Source organism: Heliangelus exortis, chromosome Z (genome assembly GCF_036169615.1).
Source record: "Heliangelus exortis chromosome Z, bHelExo1.hap1, whole genome shotgun sequence".
NCBI lineage: Eukaryota > Metazoa > Chordata > Aves > Apodiformes > Trochilidae > Heliangelus > Heliangelus exortis.
In genome coordinates this window covers 24436748-24462668 of record NC_092454.1, presented here as the reverse complement: position 1 = coordinate 24462668, position 25921 = coordinate 24436748, and the positions used below count along the sequence as shown (strand labels likewise).

Below are 25921 nucleotides of genomic sequence, written 5' to 3'. Positions count from 1 at the left end.
CTCTCTTTGCCTGGGGTAGGGAGGCAGCACTCTTAATATGCAGCAAAAACTTCACTTCTGAGACCTAATGACCTTCTGTAGGTATTAAGATGGTCTTACAAATTCCTCTTCTCTTGGATGGCTTGGGTAACCATATGGCTCCCAAGAGGCCAGAAACCACCTGGGCCCAGAAACACTGGCAACATAGCAAAAGCATACAAGGAGTGTGGTGGAGGATCTACCTTGGATACTTCCCAGCTGGTTTCATCCAGGTGCATCAGCTATTATTATGAGCACAAATCTAGGCAGGTGGATAAGCTCTGATACCACCAAAAATGCTGGTCTGGCATCTGATGATAGTATTATCTCCTCTTACCTACTGCAAATACTGCAGTGTTCGGATTCAGAACAAATGGAGGTCAGTGTAAATAATGAATGTGTGTGTGGATTACACACTGCAGGAGAGGAGACTAGAACACTGGGACCAAAATAAGAGCTGCAGAATTTTCCATTCAGAGTCAGTTATCTCTGAAGTCTCATGTTATTTTCCAAGTATTCAATTCCTAAGTCTGCATCAGGGTATTTCTCATTCCATTTTGGCAGTAGTGACATGTTGAATCATAATTGCATGCAACATAGTACATAGGGGATGGACTGGTGAAAAAAGAATTAAGTAAGGTAATTTAATAGCCATCTTTCGACTTGATGAGAGACCTCATTGTGATGCTTCCATCACAGGATTAAGTTACTCGAATAAGCCATTGAATATTTCACACTTTTGACTGTGAAACAATCCATTAGCTAATTATTCACATCTGTGACTGCATGGCTCCAATGAAAAGGCTGCGACTGTATAGAATACCTATATAGGTTAACGCAAGAAAAAAAACATTGGTTTTTAACATGATATTGGAGTTTCAGATTATGAAGTAGTCACCAAGTAAATATGGGGATCCTTTCTTCTTGGCTATGGGGATACCACTCCCCTCCTAAAATGCTTAAAGAAGAACAGAGTACTATCCCAGCTGACTCTGCTGGATTTGATGCTAGGGTATTTAAAACCATACTCCTTGCCCAGGGCAAACCTGTTCCATAGTGTAGTATTCAAGTTTTAGGCATGGCTGTCCCCTCTGAGTTTCAGCCAAACCCTGATTTTTCTGTTTAGGTATGGTTATGACTCTTAAAGGAGACATGGAGGTATGCTTGGTACCCTCCTGATGTACCCTCCATTCTGCAGGACAGCAAGAGGGACAAAGTGTCTTTGGAGAACAGGCTTGGTAGACCTACAACAATAGAAAGTAGTTCTCAGAGGAAAAAACACATTTCTGTGAGGTATATAGCTGGTGTCTGAGCAATTGTGACTACCATTTGCAATAGTTGCTCTGGAGCACAGGAGAGGGTAAGATTCACACAGGTAATGAATGCAGAGTAAATGAAGATGTGTTGCTTAGATAGAAAGCTTTTCCCATGTGATTCAAGGAGTCAGAGGAACAGCCTTACACAACCAAAACCTTTTGTTTTGCTTTGGTTTTGGTTTTGTTTGTTTGTTTGGTTGGGTTTTTTCACTAGATAAGCATTTTTAAAAATGTATTGTGTTAGGACTGCATTGTTGACTTTCATGTATGTAATATTTCTGTGAATTGAGGTTTATCTAGAGCTGTTAGCCATTAAAATCTTGCTTTCATCATCTTTTAGCTCTAAATAAGGATGTGAAATCTCACACTGGGTGTTTAAAAACCTTCTATAGAACTTTCCAAAAAACATTTTCTTCTGGTTCAAAAGTACTCCATGCCCTTCAATTTTCTTTTGACTCTCCTGCAGTAAAAAGAAAGTACAGAAATGGCATCAATTATTTTTCTTGCCCAATTATCTCTGGATCCCTTGAGCTTTTCTCAGTATATCCATAGAATGAGGTAACTCCATAACATGCTAAAAAATGCATGGATCAATAGCAGGCATGGCCTATATATTAAAGAGGGTGAGAGAAAGTGCTGCTTATGGAAGACCAAAAATAGAACAAGCACAGTTTGTACAATCAAGGCTGTAAGATGGTTTGCTCCCTTGGTATTTAACAGCACTGTGGGACTTCTGAAGGAAGTTACTATAAAATTCTGCAAGAAACTTTACCTTCCTTCTTTTAATAACACCTGTGCTGAGATCTGCGTGTTCTAGAAGGACTGTGCAGGTCTCACTGTAATGGAGACAGTACAAGACACCAGAATATTGAAAGAGGCACCAAGAGCAAAGCTGTTCAAATTCTTTTCATCTCTTCTCCATGGTTCTCTTCTGAGTGATGCATGAAGAGTGCTGCTGAATCAGAATTTTATATGATTTGCAGTTATGCAGCCTGGCTATGCAATGAAGTTATATAGCATGGTCCTGATTGAAGGCCCACAGAAGTTGATGGTGGGCTGGACAGTCACTCTGGCCTCTCATTCTGATGGCCTTGCCTTGGGATATTGAGTACTTTGATGTTCTGCCTCACAGGAGAGAAATCCTGCCTTGTTCTTGCTTTCATATATGATTAAATTTAGATTTAATTATATTAGATTTATTTATAAATGAAAGTTCTTTTTTATATTTCAGTAGTGCTACTGCATTTCCCTTGCCTTGCTTGTGCTGTTTGGACAGGTAATTACTGTCTTTGGCGTGGTGGTGTGGTAAAGTGTGTGGTAAAGTTCTGGATGGTGTTTCAGGTGACCTTAAGGATCTTTTTATCTCAAGCTATATTCATTACTCCTGCTTTGAAAATGGGAACAACTTCACATTGTCATCATCAGAACAGCCTACAGTGCAAACTTCAGTACTGTCAGATAAATGGAGTGTCCTTAAATGTTTCAAATAAAACCTACCTTAGGAACTGTCTCACAAATCTTTTTCTGTCAATATGAAAACAGCAGAGCTTTTGTGTTGAGTGTATTACCAATTCAGGTCTGTGGGACCCAGAACCACAAGTACTTGTGCAAAAGCCTACCTCCAGGGTAGGAAAATGTTCAATAGAAATACTGCATTTGTTGGTTTGGAAATAGAAGATATTTCTTGTTCTTTCCACATTTCTGAAGGAAATGAACTAACCTTGGGATGTTCTTAGTGCTGAGAGATTTTGTTCTGGATGTCAGGGTATATTTACTGCTCACAGACTGCCAGGAAAAATGTCAAAGTTGTTTTTTTATTTTTGCTGTTGTTGAGGTACTAAAGGCCTGAGACTGTGCAATGAGTTTCTTGCAAAGCATTTGCAGCCAGTGAGAAAAGTGCAAAGCCACCCGGGTAAAATGCAAATGATGTGGAGTCATGCTAATCAATATTAAAGGATAAACCAGAGTGTGGTTCATATAAAAACAGACAATAGCCAGGCCGAATGCAGGAACTTCATTTAGTGATCAAGGATATCTGGATTTTCATGCCCTCTAGCTACATGCTTGTGCTTCTTCTGGTTTTTCTATGGGCACAGACTTCAAAGGATGTGCAGATTAAACATTTCATACCAAATCTTCTTCTTGCCAGGACATAGATTTTTAGGCTTCTGTGTGAAATATGACCATCCCAGAATAACCAAACATCAGTTTTGAAAATAAGTTCTCACATTTTTCCTAATTATCAGACTTGAAGCATGAACAGCAGTTCAGCAAAGTTTTTCTTTAGGTTAGACATTAAGAGAATTATTTGTCATTTCATTTTTTTATTATCTAGCTTCTAAAATGTATTTTCAGCTTTCCATTTACCTTTCCAGACTGGCAGGATGTGAAAAAATGTAATATGTTAATACCTGCTTTGCAATGGTGATTCTTTAAATTACATTTTTATAAATAAAACCATATGTTTCAGACTGAAAGAAACTTCAATTCTTTGTTTCTCATGACACAGTTTTTGCATCTCACATTTCTTGAAAGCTTTGAACTCAGCGGGGTCCAACTGCTCCAGCACTGCTTTCTCTACACATTTTGGGGATCTCTTTCATTTTTGCAGCTTTCTGAAAAGAGTTCATTTAGTGACCTGCATGGAGTCCTTGAAAAAAACAAGCAACCATCTTGCTAAACTCCGTAGTAGAAACCAGATCAAAGGCTATTGGACAAGGACCAGTATGTAGAGAACACTGGACAAAATATGCCAGTTCTTTCATTAGCTGATTCTACCTACAGATGCTCATGGCTCTAGATTAAAGAGGCAGGTGGCCATAAAGGCAAGTTTATCCATTGCATGTCTGTTTCAGCAGACTGGGGTACTCAGTGCTGCATTCTGAGTTTGCCTGCATGGAAAAGCTTTTCCTAAAGCGTCACTGTTAAGCCAGTGGAAAGGCAGCTGCATGTACATGGAGGGGGGAGGAGAAGGAGGAGGTTGTTTATGCAGGGTAACTTTTGTGTGAATCAAGACAGTGTCTCAAAGGAAGGGAAGAGGTGAGAACAGACTGGGAGCTCCTGCAGGGCTTGTTTACTGGGACAGCAAAGCCCAGTGGTAGCATGGAAGTAACTCCCTGAAGCCACAGTGATGGGCAAGGCCAGGGATGAGTGGCAGGAAATGGCCAGACTGGGCATGGCTGCTGAAGAGATGCAGGCAGGACTAGCTCATCAAGTGAACCCAGAAGAGGGAATGGCCAAGGGCTCAGCAGCAGATGACTCAGAGGCTCCTGGGTGAGGTGTCACTCAGTACAGGTGCAGAGCTTCGAAGCACCTCTTATGTGAAGCCAAAACTGCTGTCCTGCCTCTATTTCACCAAGGAAGTCCTCACAGCCTGGGACTCCTCATTTCCACCTCCATGAAAAAGATTTTGCAAATCCCACCATTCCTGTTCTGCAGGGGTACATGTGTGTACTTCTTTGCTGACTCTGGGTCAGCTCTGACAATGTTCTGCAAGGATAGGGATTGTAAAAGCTGCCACAAAACTCCCCTGGTCCAGAAAACTTTTCAGGCATTGACAAAGAATCCTGTGATTCAGGATTATATCAGAACTGTTAAGAAACCAATTGGGTTGATGTTACATATCATAGAACATAGAATACAATGTTGGAAGGGATCTCAAGAATCATCTGGTCCAAACTTTCTTGGCAAAACCATAGCAAAAATGTGGCCCAACATCCTGCCTTGCTGAGTCTTAGAGGTGTTCAGTGTTATGGAATCCACCAGTTCCGTGGGGATATTATTCAAATGTCTGGCTGATTCCAATGTCAGAGTTAAAAATTTTCTTCTGATGTCTAATGGGGATGACCCCAGGAATGACATCCATCTATTACCCTTTGTCACTTCCATGTGACTGTATGTAAAAAGGGAGTGCCTATTTTCCTTGTAGCTTCCCTTCAAGTACTGGAACATGGTGATGAGGTCTTGATGAGGTCTCCCCTAAGACTTCTTTTCTCCAGGCTGATTAAAGCCAGTTCTCTCAGCCTTTTTTGTGCTGCAGGCTGCCAGTCCTTTCATCATTTCTGTGGCCCTTCTCTGGACTGTCTCCAGCCTGTCTGTAGCTTTTTTTTCTTTTTTTTTTTTTTTTTTTTTTCCTAATAGTGGGGACCATAACTGAACACAGTATTCCAGCTGTGGCTTGACAAAAGCTATGTGGGATAATAACTTCTTCTTCTTTGCTGGTAATGTCCTTGTTGATGCAACCCAACATTCTGCTGACTTTCTTTGTTGCTGCAGCACGCTGTTCACTCAAAGTGAGCTGGTTGTCTGTGAGGATCCCCAGATCCCCTTCCTCAGAGCAGCTTCCCAGCTGGATACATCCCAGCCTGTGCTGCACCTGGGTTATTTTTTTCCAGGTGACAGACATTGCACTTGAATTTCATAAGGTTCTTGTTACGCCTTTCTTCCAGCCTGCCCAGGCCTTCCTGCAGGGAGTCTGTCACTTCTGAAATGCCTAATTTCTCATTCAACTTGGTATCATCTGTAAACTGCATCAGGGTGCACTTGATCCCAAGATCCAGAACACTTATGTGGATATTAAAGAGCTTTAGTACAGTATTGATCCTTCGGGAACCTCATCTATGATCAGGTGCCAGTGTGGCCTGTCAGCCCATGCTTCAGCCACAGCACAGACCACTTCTCTAGACCAGAGAGAATTTGTTGGGGTTTTGTGTTTTTGTTTGTTTGTTTGTTTGTTTTTTGGGGTTTCTTTTTGGTTGGTTGGTTGGTTGGTTGGTTTGGTTTGGGTGGGTTTTTTTTGTTTTTTGTTTGATTTGTTTTTGTTTTTTGTTTGTTTTTTTTTTTTTTTATCAAGTGAAGGTGGTAGCTTCTCATAGCTTCTGCTCTGAAAGTCCTGGAGGCACAATTTGCCTTTTACTGTCTGTTTTGTTTTTGTGTTTGTTTTTTTTTCTCCTTGTAGATAGATTTGTCTTGTTCTGGTTTTATTTGTGTTCCATCAGTGCTACATCGGAGATGAAACTTCCCGGTAGAACAGAAATAGCTCAAGCTGCACAGAGAAGAGAGAATTAGTCTGGCTAGCAGATACAATGTTTTTGTTTGTGTGAGTATACGTGCTACGTTTGGCTAAGTGCCTATGTTAGGTGCAGAGACACTGCTGAGAATAAAACAAGTGTAAAGATTTTGTTTCTGGCCATGGTGTATCTACAGGCACTCATTTCTTGACTGTAAAAGTTCCACAGCTTCTTTTGAAAACTCACCTCTACTCATAGCCAATCTACTGAACTTCAGGCTTGAGAAAACATGACAAATCACTGATGAAAAGTATGATAACATTTCTCCAAGTAGAACTTGATTGTAGGCAATAAACTGAGGTTTACAAGAACCTGATTTGACTAACAGTCTATCCCAAAGCGTGTTTTTCTCTGTCTGGCATAGAACCATCCCCCTGATACAACTGTGGCTGCCAAGAGCACCATAGCACCACTGTGTTGCTATGCTGCTGCTACAGATCATGCACATGTTTTTAATATATTAAGAAAATAAATGAAAGTGAATTAATTGCTTCTAAAGTTCCTACCTTTTCTTATAGGTAAGTAATTTCACCAGTTACAGCTGTTTAAACATCTCTTTGCTGCTGTGTAGAGTATCATGATGGTATTTCATCAGAATTCACCTGCATGGGAAAGGGTCCTAATGACTGTTGAAGATTTGACTATGATCCCTTTAAACTTAGCTCTGGGGGGCTGCTGTGTTTCAGTGGTGGTTTAGCCTATGGCCAGTCCCAGTGTTCTCATGCAGTACCATAGATTCCTGACAAAAGGCACTCCTTCAAGACATCCCTTCTTGGGAAATATACTGGGGGAAAGGAACAGTTTGCAGCCTCCCACCCATCCACTCAGGAAGTAACTGAGGCAGCCATAACATGTTCCTAAAATACGTGATCTGGTTTTTCATTTTGGTTTTGTTTGTTTTGTTTGTTTGTTTGTTTTAGTTAAATCAATCAATCAATCAATCATTTCTTTGCTTTAATACTATTTAAAAAATCCATCTAACTTTGGTTCTATTGTAATGTTTTGAATATAATCTGAGTATCTTGGAACCCAAAAGACCACACAGGGATTAGCATTTAATGCTACTCCATCACAGCAAAGATAGGTGACTTAGTGTTGTGATTTGGGCCTGGCCAGTGACAAAGGCCCAGGTGGCCACTCACTCCCCCTCCCCTATTATGGGTCACCAAAGCTGCTGTTGTACGGTGTTGCTCCAGTCTCTGTTCACTTTTCTTTAAAACATAAGGGAGATTCCAGATTGTCTGACAGGCTGGTGTTATCTGGGCTTCCTGGATAACCTCATCATTCTTGTCAATCACAAACCAAGGGGAAAACTGTCATTTTCTCTGTTCTCCAGAACAGAGAAGTTCTGGAATCTGTCACCATCATGAGTTTAGGAAATCTGCTAGCGCAGCAGAGATTTGCACACTCACCAGCGTTGGGGATTTTTGATTCAGCTTTTCTTTCTGTGCCAAAGCAAGTAATTTCTGTTACGTAGGGGAATGGGGCTCAATCAATCATAAATCCCAGACAAATAAAAACTGTTGGAACTGCAAGCTACATATGACTAATGCCAGGATGCTGCAGTGCAGTTAGACTCACATGGACAAAGTGCCTAGGTCCTCTTTTCTATCAGGAGATATCCAGCCAGCAAATACAGAGGAGAATTCTTCTCCTACATTAGATGCTTCCACTTGGTCAGACAAATCTCATCCCAAGCTCTGTGACTGTTTGGAGTAGATCTCCATGGACTAGGAAGGAAACCTGGGCAGCTGACTTGTGATATCAGGGCTAACAGAGACTAGTTATAGATGCACACTATCTGGGTTACAGGCATCAGGAGGACAAGACAAGCATTAGCCAGGAATTACTGATCAGAGCAGGAACAGAAGTCACTGCATGTGTGGTATGTAGGAAGTAGTCTCTGTTTTTTAATTGTAGGTTTCATGGAGTGTCCTCTTGAGAATGGGTCTGCACACATACAGCAAGCTGGTTCAAAAAAGCCTTTGGAGGGTTTACAATATAGAGGTGAAAAAAGTGAAGGTGAAAAAAATTCCTGAAAAGGAGAAATGAGAGTACTGCGAAGGTGCCTTCCAAAGGTGCAAGCAGCAGCTCTGGAGCAGAAACAGCAACAGAACTATTATCTTAATCTCTGTAATTTCTGTTAATCTTAACCTGTCTCTTAATCCCTTGCCCAGCTGTAAAAGGGAAACTCTTTTCTCTTAGGGAAAAGAGTTGTATAATGAAATAGTTCAAAAAGACAGTTCACACGGTGAATGGTTTGTCATTTTAGTGTGATGCAGCTGCAATCATATTGGTGCAATGTATCTGAAGGCAATATTTTTCAACTAGGATTTCTTACACTTTGCAGCATAAGTAAATTCTGTTACCTACTACATATCATGGAGTAACAAATATCTCTTCAAAAGAGTTGGCATGTTTGCGCTGTTCAGCTGGTAGCTCAATCTGATACACCAGGATCTGGTACACTCCCCTCATGTCTGCATAATCTTAATTTCTGTTCCTGTGCAAGTTGCCTGTACCCACCAGGGGCACAGTGGTTAAATATCCTCTTGGTGCTGGGTGCTGAAAGCTGATGATTGTTTTTCTTTCCAGCTACTTGCCTTTTTCTCCTGGTGCCCTGAATTAACTGGCAGCAGTTAGGTAAAACAAGGGTCAGAAATCTGCCTGCTCTATGTGCTAGTCTCAGGAACAGAGATGCCTCCTGCTGGCACATACTTGCACAGCTGGAGGACCTTGAAAAAGGCTCATGACCTGGTGCCCTTTAGCAGTGGACATAGACATCAGTGTGACATGAGGAAGGGAGAATGCATCTTCAAAATATCTGTTTGTGAAAATGTTTGTGTGAAGTGTATGGGGGTGGAAGCCTTTTATTATTAGAGGATTCTGTGCTAGTAGGGTGATGAATGAAGTTAATCTGATGGTGTGTCCCCAACCCAAGTCATCTTTTTGGGCCAGGCTGACCAGGACACACGGCCTTGCTCACACTGAGGTTTACATCAAATGTCCCATGTAAGACACATGATGCGCTCAGAAGAAAAGAAAAATAATCTTCTGCAGAATATGAGATGTGTGAATGTGTGGAACAAAATTTCAAAACCAAAATGCAGCAGACTGCATCGTGACACCTTTAGTAACCTTAGGTTTCTTTCTGCTGCAAAACCTTTCCTCCATCTTACAGTTAGATGGTAAACTTTCCACAGGTCCTATCATTCCACATTTGTGTTGTACATACTTCTTAGTCACCTTATCATGTACCCTTATTTTCTGGTTTCAGACATGAAATTATATCATTTTACGATATTAATAGCTCTTTGGCATACAATACACCTATGTATCAGAAAATAATTGTCCATGCTGCCATGTAGACTTCATTAGAGGTGACAGCACAAAGAGCATAAAGGAAGGTCCATAAGGGAATATAAATAATTTCAACTATGATTTGTGCTTATTTTTGTGCAGCAGAGAAGGTTTTCAAGCTAATGAATCAACTGAAGTGAGCATTTCACTGCTCAGAGATATTAAGTATAGTAAAATGAATGTGCATGGCACAAAAAGAGATGAGAAGAACACTTACTCTGATGCATACAAATGAGATACCACTGACAAGTTGATACCAATGACATCAACTGTGTTTGACATCTTTGAAAAATTGATTATAAAGTGCAGTAGCTGCTTTAACGTGGAAAAAATCCTATCAGGTCATTCTGAATAGCAGATACGTATTAGATGAGTGACTATTTCTAGTTTGCCATGAAATGGAAATTGTGATTGGATATTAGAAAAACAACAAATAAAACCAATAGCAAACCACAAATACTGTGTTTAGCACTTGGGTCACAACAACCCCATGCACCTACAGGCTTGGGAAGAGTGGATGGAAAGCTGTCCAAAAGAAAAGGACCTGGGGGTGATGTGTGACAGCTGGCTGTGTGACAGCAGTGTGCCAAGTTGGCCAATACGAAATAATGTGGCCAGCAGGACTAGAGAAGTGATTGTCCCCCTGTACTTGGCACTGGTGAGGCTGCCCCCTGAATATTCTGTTGAATTTTGGGCCCCTTACTACAAGGAAGTCATTGAGGTGCAGGAGTGAGTCTAGAGAAGGGCAATAAAGTGGGTGAAGGGTCTGGAGAAAAAGTCTAATAAGGAACACCTGAGGGAACTGGGGTTGTTTAGTCTGGAGAAAAGGAGACTAAGGGGCGATTTTATAGCTCTCTACAACTGCCTGAAAGGCAGCAAGGTGGGGGGTAGCAAGGCTGTAGCAAGGTGGGGTCTGTCTCTCCTCCCACGTAACAAGTATGTAGGACAAAAGGAATTGGTCTCACGCTACACTAAGGGAGGTTTAGACTGGAAAAATATCTTCACAGAAAGGGTTGTCAGGCAATAGAACAAGCTGCCCAGGGAACTGATTGAATCACCATCCCTGGAGATATTTAAAAGACCTGTTGACATGATGCTTAGGGACATGGTTTAATGGTGTAGATGGTGGACCTGGCAGTGATAGGTTAATAATGAGACTTGATGATCTTAAATATCTTTTCCAACGTAAATGATTCTATTATTCTATGGAACATAGTAAAGAGAGCCCCAAATGCCCAGGGTAACATCAGTGTGGGTCTGAGATCAGATTAGGTGAACATTGCCTGAAAATTATTTGTCCACATATGTTTCACAGGCAACTTTAATGTTCTAGTTCAAGCAGTATAAAAAGGATGAAGCATCATTTCAAAATAATATTTCATATGTGAACTGAAGAATTCACTTAAACACATAAACTGATTGTTGTAAGATACAAAAAGAAATGGGACTAAACGCACAAGTATTGTTGAAATTAAATGTTGGGTTGTGTGCAAATACTGTACTGCCCTACTGAGCTAGAGAGAAGCTGTCACTGTGCAGAGGTGGAGACTACACAGAGGAAAAAAAAACCTTTTCATTCTAAAAATGAGTATGAAAAGCCTGAAATCAAAGCCATGCTAACAGAATATAATGATTTTTGTACTTTACAAGCTGCTGGATAGTTTCCTTTACCACACAAAAGAAAATACTGTATTTGGAGCAAGATCCTGCCACACCCATCAGCATAATTTCCTTGGCTAAAATCTCATTTACTTGGAAGATAATCGAATCACTCTGTGTGTGTGTAAAAGTAACAAAGAAAAATCCATATTTTCAAGTGAAGCTTTTTTTTAGTAGTGTTCATTTATAAACAAAGCAAAATTAAACTTTGAGTTCTTTTTCTTCCTTATACCCTTCTGTCTTTCCTTATGCTCATTTGTAGTCTGCCGCTACATAACTTACACAGTACCAATGATACATGGTTGACCTCTTCATACATTAAGCACCATTCACCAGCATGCTTGCAAAATTGTTTTTCTCTGATCCCAGTAAATTTAACGTGGAAATGGATAGGCATCTCACTGGTGTTATGATTTAACCCCATGACCAATACAGCCACTTGCTCAGTCCCCATTGGTGGGATGAGGGAATTGGAAGAGTATAAGTGAGAAAACTCATGGGTCAAGACAAAGACATTTTAAAAGGTAAAGTAAAAGTCATGAACAGAAGCAAATCAAAACAAGAGCTTCATTCACTATCTTCCATTGGCAGGCCACCTCCAGGAGAACACTCGTCCATGACATGTAAGTTTCTTGGGAAAACAAACATCATTACTCCAAATGTTCCCTCCTTCCTTCTTCTTCGCCCAGCTTCATATACTGAGCATGACATCACATGGTATGGAATATCCCTTTGGTCAGCTGTCCCAGCTCTGTCCCCCACTAACTCCTTGTGCACCCCCAGCCTGCTTCCTGGTGGGGTGAGAAGCACAGAAGACCTTGGCTCTGTGTAAGCACTGCCTGGGAATAAGGAAATGTCCCTGCCTTAATCACTGTGCTTTCAGCACAAATCCAAAACACACCATACTAGCTACTAAGAGGAAAATAAATGCTGTCCCAGCCAAAGCTAGCACACCTGTAAACAAGTCTGAAACCATAGATGTGCCCAAGGAGCAGAAATGTGTATAAACACACCAATTCTGAGTTGTGTAAGATACTTGTACTGAGCAGATCTGGGAAAATAGAGAAAGACTTCCATGTCTGCCTTAAGCATTGAATTTCATTAAGAATTTCTCAGTTTAATACAATGTTAAGGAGCCCTTTCAGAGATTCCACTGTACCAAAAAGATGAGTAAAATGCCATTTAAGAGGTGCTATGCTGTTGGGGTAGGGTGAGAAGCACAAACAAGTGAGATCCTCAAGTGAACTTGCCCTCAGTTCTTTGTTTATCAAAGATGAATCAGTAATGCCTTTCAGTAAGTGTATTAGTGATAGTTAATTAATAAAATGTGATGGTTCCTTTGGAGCTAATCAGTATTTTGGAAATACTCAGTATTTTGTTCCTGCAGATACCACCTTGGAATATCATATTACACACTCTTGAAAAGATACTGCATTTTAACTGAAACTTTAACAGGAGGAAGTCAGAGGGGTTTTTTTTCTGCTGAAAGTTTTGGTGTGGCATTTTCTTTTTTAGTGGGAAAGTAACATTCTGGTTGTTAATAAAACTGCAGAAGGAAAAGACCCTGCACCTTCATCTCCCATCTGAAGGAGGAGGAAGTAGATAGTAGAGGAAATTCCTACCCCTGAGGAAATGTGCTAATATTTGCACGAAACAGCTTTCTACAGCAGTCATGGAGCTGTACTCTTCTGTTTAAAAACATTCCTAAAAGCATTATTTTGTTCTACTAGTACATGGGTGAAGAACAGAGGTCAAACTACTTTCTGTACTTGCAAAGAATAGCAGATTAATGTGGGCACAGGCACCAAAATCTTTCCTGGCTACTGTCTTTTTGTGCTGATATGAGGAAGATTTTTGCTTCCAAAGCGGAGGGATGACCTTGTTCCCTACATGTCAGGCCTCTCTCTGTCTTTTTTTTTTTTTTTTTTTTTTTTTTTTTTTTTTTTTACCATGGGACAGAAAGATCAGGCAGACAACCAGGCTGTCCTACTAGCGTAGAAAATCAGAGACTTTGTTGTGACCAGATAACAGAATGTACTGGTTCTTTATGAATTTATTACAGTGATTTCTTCCTTGACAAGTAAGAAATTGTCCATGCAATTAGAATTTCTGGAACTGATCCTAATCTGAACAGAGTACTTTTAGATTACTTAGTTTGTAACCATTTTTTCTTATGTCAACTTTGATAGCTTTTCGTTTGGTTGTAACAAACTCTGCATTGAAACAGGCATCATCTGGTGGAAGGTGACTCAAAAAAAGCAAGAATTGAGGAGCTAACATACATTGACCTGAGTGAGAATGAGATCTGGATTCATTGCTGCTTTACAGATGGGGAGACTGAAGATAGGATGTGCAGCAGAAAGCTCACAATATACAGACTGCAAGTCTTGAATGAGAACACAGAAGGGTGTGTAGGAGATATTATTGGGCAGAGACTCTGAATAGCTCAGTTCACTAATTTTTTCCCATTCCTATTTCCAAAGAAAAGTGGGGAAAGAATCTATGGTGAAAGTACAAGTCATTAAAACTATATTATAATGCCAAGAACTCTCAGAGTAAAAGACAAAGATGAGGTTGTGTAGTCAGTCCATCACTGCCTGCTCCTTAGTTCTTCATGCTTGAGCCAGCTGGTTGCTGAAAGTCCCAAGGCCATTCTTTCGTTTTCACTCATATCTAAGAGGGGAAATTTACATTCCTGATGGGGTTATACCAAGTTGCAGGAGCTATTTGTGTATAAGATAATGTGCTATGAATAGTAAAGTTGGAGCTGTTTCAGTTCTGGGACTCAGAAAAAATGCATGGATGATTCAGTTGATTTTGCAAGGTGTTGTGGAAAGGAAGTGTGTTGCAGTAGTGCTGAAAAATTACGAGCAGCTTCTAGAGATCGGTGGATTAGGTCTGGCTGTAGAACACATAGTGCTTACTTTCTGTTTTATTTGAAACTGAGCTAGCTTCTGCATAAAATGCTGCTCAATGGTCATTCCTCTGTCATTTTGCCTTTGCTGCAGGGGAGGTTGGTGATGTCTGGGGACAGCTCCTTCTTCTTTAAGCGTGAAAGGAGGGCGAAAGGAGCATTAAAATGAGATTGTTGTCCAAACGTAACATGTTTATGAGCTTGCTGTTTGTTGTCTATGTTTTATGCTAGGGAGAAATTACACTCATCCCTCACCCCGCAATTCTCCTCCTGTACACTGCAGTTTGGAGGTTTTACTCTGTTTCCTACTAGTATGTCTATAAATCTGGATCTCAGTATGCTGCTTAGATGACTCCTTACTAGATCAGAATAGGTGGAGATGCTTCCTGCTGTTTAAGACAGAGAGGCCCAGGTGTCTACATGAGATATTGACCTAACAAATAGGTATCTAAACTCACGAAGGTGGGAGCATGCTTTACCTGAAGCCTGATGCGTCTTTGGATGCCATTTGCTGGGCTGTGATTCAGGCTCTGTAGGAAACCTCATTTTAAAGTGTTAGAGAGAGGCAACAGAAGATCACAGTGGGCTACCATTTACCATAATGGGGAACCAGATACCAAGCACACATGAACATGCCTTAGAACAGAAACCTGAATCTAACCATCCCTGTTGGGAACTGGATTTTACTATGGTGGTGAGAACTGCTGTCTAAGCCAGTCTAGTTCATTCAGGTGCAATCAGCAGATAGAATGACTTTGCTGAAGGAACAGAAATGGTCTGTAAATATAGTGGCATATTATGAGGAAATGGGGAACAGAGGTTTGGTTTGGTTTTTGTGTAGAAGATTCTCATCTACTGTTGTGCATTTTGGCTGTAACAGAAATTTATGTCACAGCAACCGGGGGAATAATTTGAAAGAATGTATGTAACATCTGAGGGGTTTGAGCGCACACACACACAAAAAATAGGACAAGACTTAATTCCAATAGAAATTATTCATACTGGGGGGAAAATAAATATGAAATTCTGTTGTTTAGTGAAGTCTTAAAAGAAATGCCAGCCTAATCCTTCCTGACAAATAGCAATTAAATATCTTGATTTCTGGACAGAGTAAGATGTCCCATAATTATTCCTATAAGACTTTCTTCTTAATGGAAAATCTTCCTTTTTCATGAGCCTTAAAATGAAGAAAGGACTTTTTGTATACCAGGCAAAAGCTTTATATTAGGGCCTTAATGAAAAGGTGTCTCTCCAGTGACATCAATAAATTATTCTTAGTTCTGGTTCTGAAGTGATGGTAAAAAATGAGCAACCCATTCCTCCAACAGTACAGTAGTCTGTGATTATCTCTACATGTTTGGATGTTGTGAAGTAGAAATCATTCTGGGATTTAGAAACTCTGAGACATCTCCAAGACATCTCTGAGACCCCGTTTGATCTAAATATGGTTCAACCACACATATTGCTGCCAAAAACACCTGCAGAGTTTCCTCAGGGTGCGCCTATTTCAGAAAAGCATCTCACTGCTTCCTCTGGCACCTTATTGAGGGCTGGAACTTCTGCAGCATCCTCTGAGATCTAAAAACACACATACGCAGCCCTCTTGAAAGACAGGTATGCCATGCTATTAGTCTGCAATATGAAATGAGAACTGTGTGAAAGTAATCCTGATTTCATTTAATTACATCACCTGAAGCAATGGTGTGTGCAAATTTCCATCATCCTTTGCTTAATTAAAAACATCCAATGTGTTCCTGTGAGTCATTTTTGCAGTAATTCATCCTTAAGAATCCCAATCTGATTCCATATAGCTTTTACAGCAAGGAGCTTTGCATGTGAATATTCAGGATATTTATTTTTAAATAAGTAACAAATTGACCATTGCTCCTGAAAGTTGATTCTATGAGTTTATGATTTCTGTGTGAAAGACGGATTGATGTCAGTGAGCTATTGAAGGGTTAGGTTATGGGACATGATGCTCTTGTGACAGATGTAAAGCAGTTTAAGAATTTACTTTCAGTTCAGAGCAAGACCTGTTTGAATATGTGCTCTTCCCCTTTTCGTTGCAAAATTCAGATCAGTCACTTTTAGTTGCCATTTAAATGCCTTGTGAAGCTTCACAGAGTCACAGAATATCTGAGGTTGGCAGGGATCCACCCGGGCTGTTTAGTCCAATTCCATTCTCAAACAGAATGACCTAAACCAGGTTGATCAGGGTTATGGCATATGAGTTGCTGAGTATCTCTACTGATACAGACAGCCTCTTTCTGTAACACCTATTTCTTTTCCTTATGTTTAAATGTGACTCCCTATATTTCAGATTGTACATACTATCTCTTTACCTGTCACTGGGCACCAGAGAGAGGAGTGTTGCTCGCTCTTCTTTGTTTCCTTTTATGAGTATTTGTGCAACTACTGAGGCTCCCCTGAACTTTGTTATCTCCTCTTTGCGTGAGAGATCCTTGAGTCTTCTAATTTTCTTTATGGCCCTTTTCTGGCTCACTCCAATAGCTCCGTATCTCTCTCATATCTGGGAGCCCAGCACTGGGCACACTACTCCAAATTTGGGCTTACCAGGTCTGAGTAGAAGGTAAAGATCTTCTCCCTCAGCCTTCTGGCAACGCTTCTCCTAATGCAGTTCAAGAGGCTGTTGACCTTCTCTGTTGCAAGGATACATTTCTGTCTCATGGTCAGCTTGTAGTTCACCAGGACCCCAAGGCATCTACTGCAAAACTACTTTCCAGAGAGCTGACCTGAGGAATGTCCCACCCATTGAATAATTTTTTTTTTCAGATGGCTGGCAGCAACTTAAACCAGTGGGATCTCTCACATGAGAGTATCTGACTGAGTTCATGTTTCACTTAATACTTGGTTGCCTAGTTCTTTAGCCCATATAGAGCAAGAGAATGACCACTAGTATGAAATGTCTGCAACATTACCCATCTTCTAAACAGATCACTTCTGAGATGGTTAACCTCATGGAACTTTTTAATCCTTCATAGGCAGAACTGTTGAATGTAGCCAGAAAAGTGACAGTTTGCACACTCCTGGAGCTTTAGCTATTTCTGTGTTCTTTCTGTGTCCTTGTCAAAAGATGTTGGAAATAAAGTTGATTGAAGCTCATTACTGATTAGCAATTACTTCAGCATTATCTCTTCTCTTCTGTGAGGGCAGATGTTTTAGTTGGGATTTGAAAGAAAAAAAACAAAACAACCCACATTTAGCATATGAACAGGTTCAATAAGTGTGCCCTTTCCCTCTGTTTCTTTTGAGGCTTCAGAAACAGGCTTGAGGATAGAAATTTTACTCTTTCCTTCTGCTTTTGCCTAGTACTGCAGCATTTCAGTTGCAAGCAAATGAATTATCTGAAGTCTACACTGCTGACCTGCTAAAACCAAAGATGTTATCCAGAGAATGTTAACAGCAAAGACTCAAGTTTATGGCGAAGAATAAATGAGATAGGAAAAAAGGTTTTCTGTATCAAAAGTGACACAAGAGATTTGAGTTAAAATATAGTGTATATATTTTTTTTTCTCATTATACATTTCCTTCCAATTAGTCAACAGTGATGGCACGGTGATGTGCATTCTGCACATTTAGGAGGTGACTTTGAAATCAGAGGTAAATTACAAGAGTCTGTCAGAATACTGAAACTACATTCTTCTTCTTGTTGGTGTCCTGTGTGCTGAAGAGCTGCAAAATCAAAAGCCTAAATTATTAAAAATCTTAGTCTTATCTAAGAGATGAAAGAAAAAAGAAATCTAAGCAATTTCATTTTTTACATGAGGGTATGAGATTAGATTATAACTTAATGATAGCCTAGAAATAGTGCTTAGAGGGGAAAAAAAACCTTTCTGCTTCTGGTTTCTGATTCATAATTAACTAGCATATTACACTGTCTGGGTAGCTCTAAGAGGAGAGAAGTTAAAAGGGATAAATTTGATAGGTTATTGAATCCAAATCAATTTGGTCATCAGTGGAAATATTTGCTGAGGGGAATCCAGAAAATAAAGGTGTTACTGGCTTTGGACATCAATGATTTATGCACAGTAAAGCTGCCTAGGAAGGCCCCAGGAGCAGACATATGTGACCCAACTAGTCTGCATTGCCTTTCCATTTGCTATGAAATTCTATCTTGCTAGCAATTTCAGTTAGCCTTCCTTGCATCCCAGGAAATAAATCATGAGATAGTCTGAATTAATTTGCTATCAAAATGCACTATTTCCTTTGTTACTCTGGCCCTGCAGAAGATGCAAAAAAGGATGGTAGAGGGATTGCTGACAGTAGCTGTGGACCATGGATATCCCAACTGGGGATGCTGGGTTTCTTCTTCTTTTTTCCCACAAGTTTTCCAACAGAATGGAAGTGTCAAAAGGCCTGTGGTTAGATAGCTGAATGGATACAGTTTACTGTATTTTTACTGTTATTGTTTCCCACCTGGCAAAAAATCATCTGGAACAAGGAGATCTTGTCAGGCTTAAATTCATCAATTTCCCCATGCTTCTATATGGAAGATGTAAAGGGCCCACTTGTCTATCTCATTTTGGGGGATTATAAGTCTACTTTTGATTCAGACACGTTTTCAATTTAAGCCTCTGGAGAAACAAATCACCCAGAGAAGAAAGGATCACCTTTTGACAAATTCCTGACTGCTAGAAGCTGTAATTAATACAGCAGCTATAATCTCTGGGGCAATTCAGGAAGAATCAACCTGAGATGTTGCAGAATTTTCTCCTTTTAAGAATAAAGGTTCCATCATTGTCATCTCAAAAGCTAATATGGAAGGCAAGACAAGCTTAGTCCTCCGGCCCTGTTGACACACTGAAGAGGTCATTTAAAAGGGAGGGATAAGGGGTTGTGAAAACATCTTCCCTTCACTTAGCCTCTAGTAATGTCAACAATTATTCAAAAGGAGTTTGGCAGTCTTTCCTTCCACCTTAAGCCTTTGAAAAGGCCAGATAACTTTGCTAGATATGTATATATGCATGTGAATGTGAATGTGTGTTACAAGACTGTCTCAGAATAAGTGAAATCTCAGCCAGTAAAGAGCCTATCTGGAGCTTTCCTGTCCTAGGAACTAAGGACTGTAAACAGCCACCTACACTGTTCTTCCAGGGTGAAAGTGACATTTTTTGCAAATTATGCAGGGTGGTTTCCTGCTCCATGCAAAATCTAACACAGCTCTCAAAGGCTGGGTCTTGGTTCATGTAACCCAGCTTGGTCCTACTTAAAGCCCTTCAGCGGCCTAATGGTGAAGTATCACAGTAAATGCCCTCACCCTTTCCCCAACCTCTGCCTTCCTCCTCAGCTATATGTTTTCCAGTCATCTGCCAATAAAAGTGCCTTTGAAATACAGGGTAAATGGCCTCTATAGTCCTGAGGGGACAAAGGTATGTGCAAGAAACCTCTCCATTTACATGGCTGTTCAAGGAGTTTGCACAATAACAAAAAGCTGGCTAAGAAGGACATGCATACTAATATGAATACAGGGGTAGAAAGACTACAAGGCAGAGCCAGGATCTCATCTACACATCGGAGGCAGTGGTGTCCAAGGGTAGATAAGAGGCATGCAGAGATATTCCTTTTTCTGGTACATGGTAGGAGCCTAGAAACCGTCAACAACTCCAAATGTCTGCTAATGCTGAGTGCTCCTACCTGTCATGAGAAATGTAATTTCTGGCAACCATTAAAACTATGGTTACTGCTGCAATCAATATCTCAAAATCCTTTCCTAGCCCTGGTGCAATTTCTTTCTGGATTTCACTTCCGGTGCAACAATGCACCTGCCTGTTGCCTGACCCTACAAAATAAATCTTCAGTTAATGAAGATAAAAGATCATGTGAATGGCAGCTCGGTCCCTTCAGGGCTGCAAACCAATTGTGTTGCCACCATGCAATTCTGTGGATGTAGTCCATTCCTATTACTGCTATGCTTGTCCTACCTGTGCCAAGTAACCCACCTGGTCAGGCTAGGTGCTTTGTCCAGCTTCTGCCTCTGTGGGGATGTGCCCTCTCAGTGGAAGGAGAAACCCTTCTGGGAGCAGAGGGAACGGAAGGTCCCAGGCGAGGGAAAGGAGAAAGCTGGCATCATCATGGTTTTCCCACTTTCTTACAGGGATGACTTTCTTTTGTGCTTTCTCTAGGCGCTACCAAAGACATGGGGAAGATGCTGGGTGGGGATGAAGAGAAAGACCCAGATGCTGCCAAGAAAGAAGAGGAACGACAGGAAGCCCTCAGACAAGAAGAGGAAGAGAGGAAAGCCAAATATGCCAAGATGGAAGCTGAAAGAGAAGTCATGAGACAAGGGATTCGAGACAAGGTAGGGATCTGACTTTCGGCACACATTTGTCAGCTTATAATGCCTAGTGTAGAACTACTGTTTTCAGCTGATCTGTGACCAGTTCCCTGAGCAGTTGGGTAGAACTGGGTAATTACTTTGCCACACTGAACCTTCTAATCTTGTGCACCATCCTCTGAGCCCTCTTCCTATTTAAAAACACCTCCCACACTGAAAAACCTTGCAAACTTGGAATAGAGACGGAAGAAGAAGGAAGAAAGATACCTATTTTTCTCATCAACTGTTAATTGCTCATGTTATTGTAAATGTAAGAGTTTATGCGGATGCTTTCCAAGCTTACATTTGTGGTTCATGAGAAAGGTCAGTTTATTGTGTTTCTGAGAGATCGAGTCCAGGTATCTTCTGTATTGCTTCCAAGATTTTGTGTGTGTGTGTTGACGGATGAAATAAGACAAATCTACTCTACTTTTCATATTTAATCTCCCAGTGCTTACAGGTAATTAATCTGAAAGAAATCTGAGTTTCATTTATCTGAGAGACTAAACCATTGGGAAGCACTCTCCTCTACTTAAGTTGTTTCTTATAATATGTCCTGGTTTAGGCCAGGATAAAGTTAATTTTCTGTCTTATAATTTTGCTTTCAGCTAAATCTCCTAACTAGCTGCACTTGCTGATATTACCAACAATTTTCTCAGTCAGTGCCTGTTTCTAGGAATGATAGCACTACACATTTATAGTTACAGCTAAAGAATGTTATAAAGAACAAAGGCCACTGCTTGGTTCTGAGGAACCAGCTCCGGAAAGAGAAAAAGAGTCACACCTGCAACCCTCCTTTAGGGAGGAGTGGACAAGATAAATGACCAAAATTGACCAGACAGAATATTCCATCCCATACTCGTCATACTCAGTATAAAATTGAGGGATCACAAGGGTCGAACCACTTTCTCTTCCCATTCTTCTGTCCTTTGTTTGGACCTTTGGCTTTGTCCTTCTTCACCTTCACCTGTACCTCTTTGCTTTGGCATCCTGGGAGATTCCATCCATTCCTTTGCCTGTGATCCTGATCCATGCCAGCCCATATCTGTGTGGTCCTACCTCCAGATTCCAACTGCTGCTACTCCAGAAGTCCAGCCTGGACTTTCCCAGGTGTGCCCTGCACATCTGTGGTGATGTGAGCATTACTGGGGGGAAGGGAAGAGCAATGTGGTATCATTTTTCTGTATAATTGCATATACTTAATGATTTTTCCTTTTTATCATTATTGTGTGAAAATAAGTGAGCAAACCAAACCTTTACTAACAAAATTAAATTAATTTAAGGTAGCTGAAACCATTGTTACCATATTTTAACTTTTAGGGCTTGTTGTGTGGAGGGAGAAGGCAGTTTTGCTGCCTCATCCTCAAGACCAGATGTCACAGTTTAACACAGAGATGGAAACTGACTGAATAACAGATGCCCTCTCTGATAAAGAAAAGAGAGAATAAGGGAGAGGGACTTAAGGGCTGGAAACTAAACTACTCAGTTTTAATGAAGCAGTAATGATAAAAAAGGAAAAATTATTAGATATCTACAAATATAAGAAAAAATATACAATGTTACTCCCTGCTTTACCCCCAGTTATGCCCACATCACCACCGAGGCTGCAGGGCAGCCCTGGGAAAGTCCAGGCTGGACTCCTGGAGTCAGCAGCAGTCGGGAGCTGGAGGCAGGAACACACAGATTCAGGGTGTCAGGGATTGGACCACAGGCTGAGGAACAGCCAGAATCCCCCCAGGATGCTGAAGAAGGCAGGAAGAGGTGAAGAAGGGCCAAAAAGCCTGACCCTCACAATCTCTCAAATTTATACTGAGTTTAATGTGTATGGGATGGAATACTTAATTTGGTCAATTTTGGTCATCTATGTTGTCCGCTCCTCCCTAAAGAAGGGTTGCAGGTGTGACCTCTTTACTCCCTTTCTCTTTCTAGAGTATAAGATGTTTCTTAGGACCAAGCAGTGGCCTTGGTTCTGGATACGATTCTCTATCAGTAACTATGAACATGGAGCATTATCAGTCCTAGAAGCAGACGCTGACTGACAAACTTGCTGGTAATTTCAGCAAGTGCAGCTACTTAGAAGAGGCTTAGCTGAAAGTAAAATTACAAGACAGAAAATTAATTATATTCTGTCCCAAACCAGGAGACCAGGTCAGAATTGTCTCTTTAGAGCATCTTAAAGGAACAGATGCTGGAGCTCAGGACAGCTTGGAAAGATATCTGAGTAATCATTGGAGAATGGGTTTCTGATGATGAAGACTTGTGTATTGACCTACATCACATGCTAAAGAACAACAGAAAATACTTGTAGACAAAATAAACAAGTCGATATAATATAAGAAGTGTTCCCTGTGCAGTGCCTATTTCAGCACAGGTTACAGAGAACTAAGAACATGTCTAGGAAAAAGCTATGAAGTCTCATCACAGAGCTGAGTGGCTGTCCGTAAAACAAAACTATGTCTGCACTGGGTTGAATTTATAACCCTTCTAATCCTTATGATTCAGGAAGGATGCATGGATAGCAGTGAATTGTTCTGGTGTCATACTACATCTTGTGAAGAGATATCAAGAGTTATTCTGCAAATAAAGAAATTTGGGATTATGCTGCTAGGAAAGGAGAGTACTTACAGGAAATTGCGCATCTATGGCATTGCTAAAGATATACTTGAATTTAAAACAGGGTATTTGTTACCATACAGACAGGTTCAGAATGCCTACTTATTCATAATTTCTTGCTGTTATAATGTATTTAATTAATATATAGGTAGTGTAATACATTAATATAAACGTATCAGTGTGTGCAGTGTATGTTTAATGTATGTTTGCAGGTGACATGACATAGGTCTTCATTAGACATGAAGGAAAAAAATGTAATGAATTTCTAGAGTGCAGGCAGACGGGCTAATGCCCTATTTTCGTTGATCATGGTCTCATGAGAGTGCTCAGATAAGTAGGTGGGAGTTGCATTGATCTTGCTGTTGGACAAATTGCTGTAAAGCATTTAAGAAACCTGAAATGCCCTTTGTTACAAATCCAAGGTGATCTAGACTAGAACTCACACTTTCCTGAGAAGGTTGCATACACCCTGAACTTGCTGAAAAAAGCCAGAAGGGATTTCCCTGGGATACTGCCAGCTATCAGACATTGCTGAGTTAGGCTGTAGTGGTGAAGAGTCTCAGAAATGCATTGACTACTCGTCAATATGGCAAAGGTTTAGCTCTGCAGGAAGAGTAATCATTTTTTTATCTCATTCAAAACTCTGGACTGTTCCGTGGAAGAGAGAGATTACTTTGTGCTGACAAAAAGATGGACTTGATGTTATACAAGACTCTGTCTCCATGTACCATGAATTGGTGGCTGGAAAGATGAAATAGATGCAGAAAGAATAGGAAACAAAAGGATGGATTATTTCCTCAATTACTTGTTTATTTAGAAATTACTTTCATTTCTTCACCCAACTCCAGTAAAACCAGAAAAGAGTAGAAAACTGAAACAGATCCTGACTGGTATCTAGACATAAGCAAGTTGTCAGTAGGTATGAATTAAATCCAAGAAGTTTTACGTATTAAAGATTTCCCAATTACTATTTTCTCACTTCTCACATGAAAGAGGAGAAATGAGCACATGAGGTGAGTGAGTGAGTAGGAACAGGTTATTTATGCAGAATACAAATTTGAAAGTGTGTATTCTGGTTTGTGGACCACAGTTACAAAATTACTCCCTTAGTGCAGCTGCAGGATGTTGGGGAAAGAAGCCAGGGAACCACGGCTTCATCGGTTAGTTAATAGGGCTCTAGGTGAAGCCTACAGAAAGGACAAGCTCATCAATCTTGTTGTTTTGGACTTTTTGCCTCAACATTTCAACAAGTGTGATGAGTACACTCTCTTGTTTACGGCTTCAGGAAATGTGGGAGCTATGGCAGACCTTGGAAGGAATGATGACAGATACCACAGATATGTTCCAGCATGTGCAGACTTCAGGTTTCAAATCCAATCTGTTAAACTGGTATCCATATGCCATCAGCCCAGCACACCAGCTGAGCAATGATAGGACTTAAGGAAAGAGTAGAATGAATTATGCAGCAATCAAATATTTTTTTTCATTAAAATATCCAGCATTTTCATTAGGAAATGAATTTTTAAGGATGACATTTGGGCATGACCTTTGAAGTAATTGCACCACCAGCTGTCTGCCCACTCCTACCCAGTATTAAAGTTCAGCAACTGATAATGAAAATGGGTTGAAAGAATGTAAAGAACATATTCAGGATACACTTCAGCTTCCTTCTCCCATAAGGTGCATGTGTGCAGCTTGCTTTCTAATCTGATTTGGGCTTGATCTCATCACTAATGCCTCACAGATTTTCTGAACCCTACCACAAGCTGTCTCTACAGAGAAGGCACACCTGACCAGCACCGGCAACACTGCCAAGAGCCTTCATCACCTCTGTGCCTGATGGGTCAGGGTCTGTTGCCCATGCTCTGGCAGTGTGGCTTTGGATAGCCAATATCCCTGTTACCTTGCTAACATCAAGCACTATTAACTTTCCATACTAAAGCAGCCGTCTATAGTTGCAGTTCTTTTGGGTGGAATACTGCCTGCTATAAAAAGATTTTTTTGTATTTTATACCTGCAAATCACAGTTACAGCTAGTTGCTTTTCTCATAAAATTTTCTATAATTAATTATTTTACATAATTAATTATTTCCACCACTATGGAAGAAGCCAGTCCTAAGAGAGTTCTAGTACATGCTCTGTAATTAACACTATGTGTCTTGGCTGCTAGTGAGTCAATGCCTGTATTTTGGCTTCCTGCAAATATTGCTTGTACTTCAGAGCATAGAAACTGTTGAGCCTATGCTGAAAACTAGCAAGAGCTCAAGGCTCTCCTAATGGATGAATTTCAACCAAAAACAGGTATAGGCATGGTCCTCTGTCCAAATGGCTTCGCTTCAAGACAGAATTTATTTTTTAATTTAGGCCATGTTTGGGATGGAACATGAACTCCTTTGGTAGATATTGGGTACTCTGTTATCAGGGTGGCCCAGCTCCTCTTTGGCCAGCCTTATGTGCTATGGGGAGTAAATCAGAAGTTTAGTTATACTAATAAGGATTATTTCACTCCAAATAGAGGATGAAATCTGCATAAGAAGTAAGGAAAGGTGGCAAATAATAGAATATAAAAATGCTGGAAGAATTAAGGTTGTTTCTGCAATTGTAACTGATCCTGTTGGCTGCTGTGTAGATTGCAGCA

At 40.5% G+C, this 25921-nt stretch overlaps 1 protein-coding gene across 1 annotated transcript in view; it reads left to right on the top strand.

Annotated features, from left to right (window-relative positions):
- Positions 1 to 25921, top strand: part of CPLX1 (complexin 1) — a 96146-nt gene that overhangs the window by 37300 nt on the left and 32925 nt on the right. The window contains exon 3 of the mRNA XM_071730796.1: positions 20480 to 20655. Coding sequence (XP_071586897.1) covers positions 20480 to 20655 — 176 coding nt within the window. The remainder of the gene's footprint in view (positions 1 to 20479; positions 20656 to 25921) is intronic.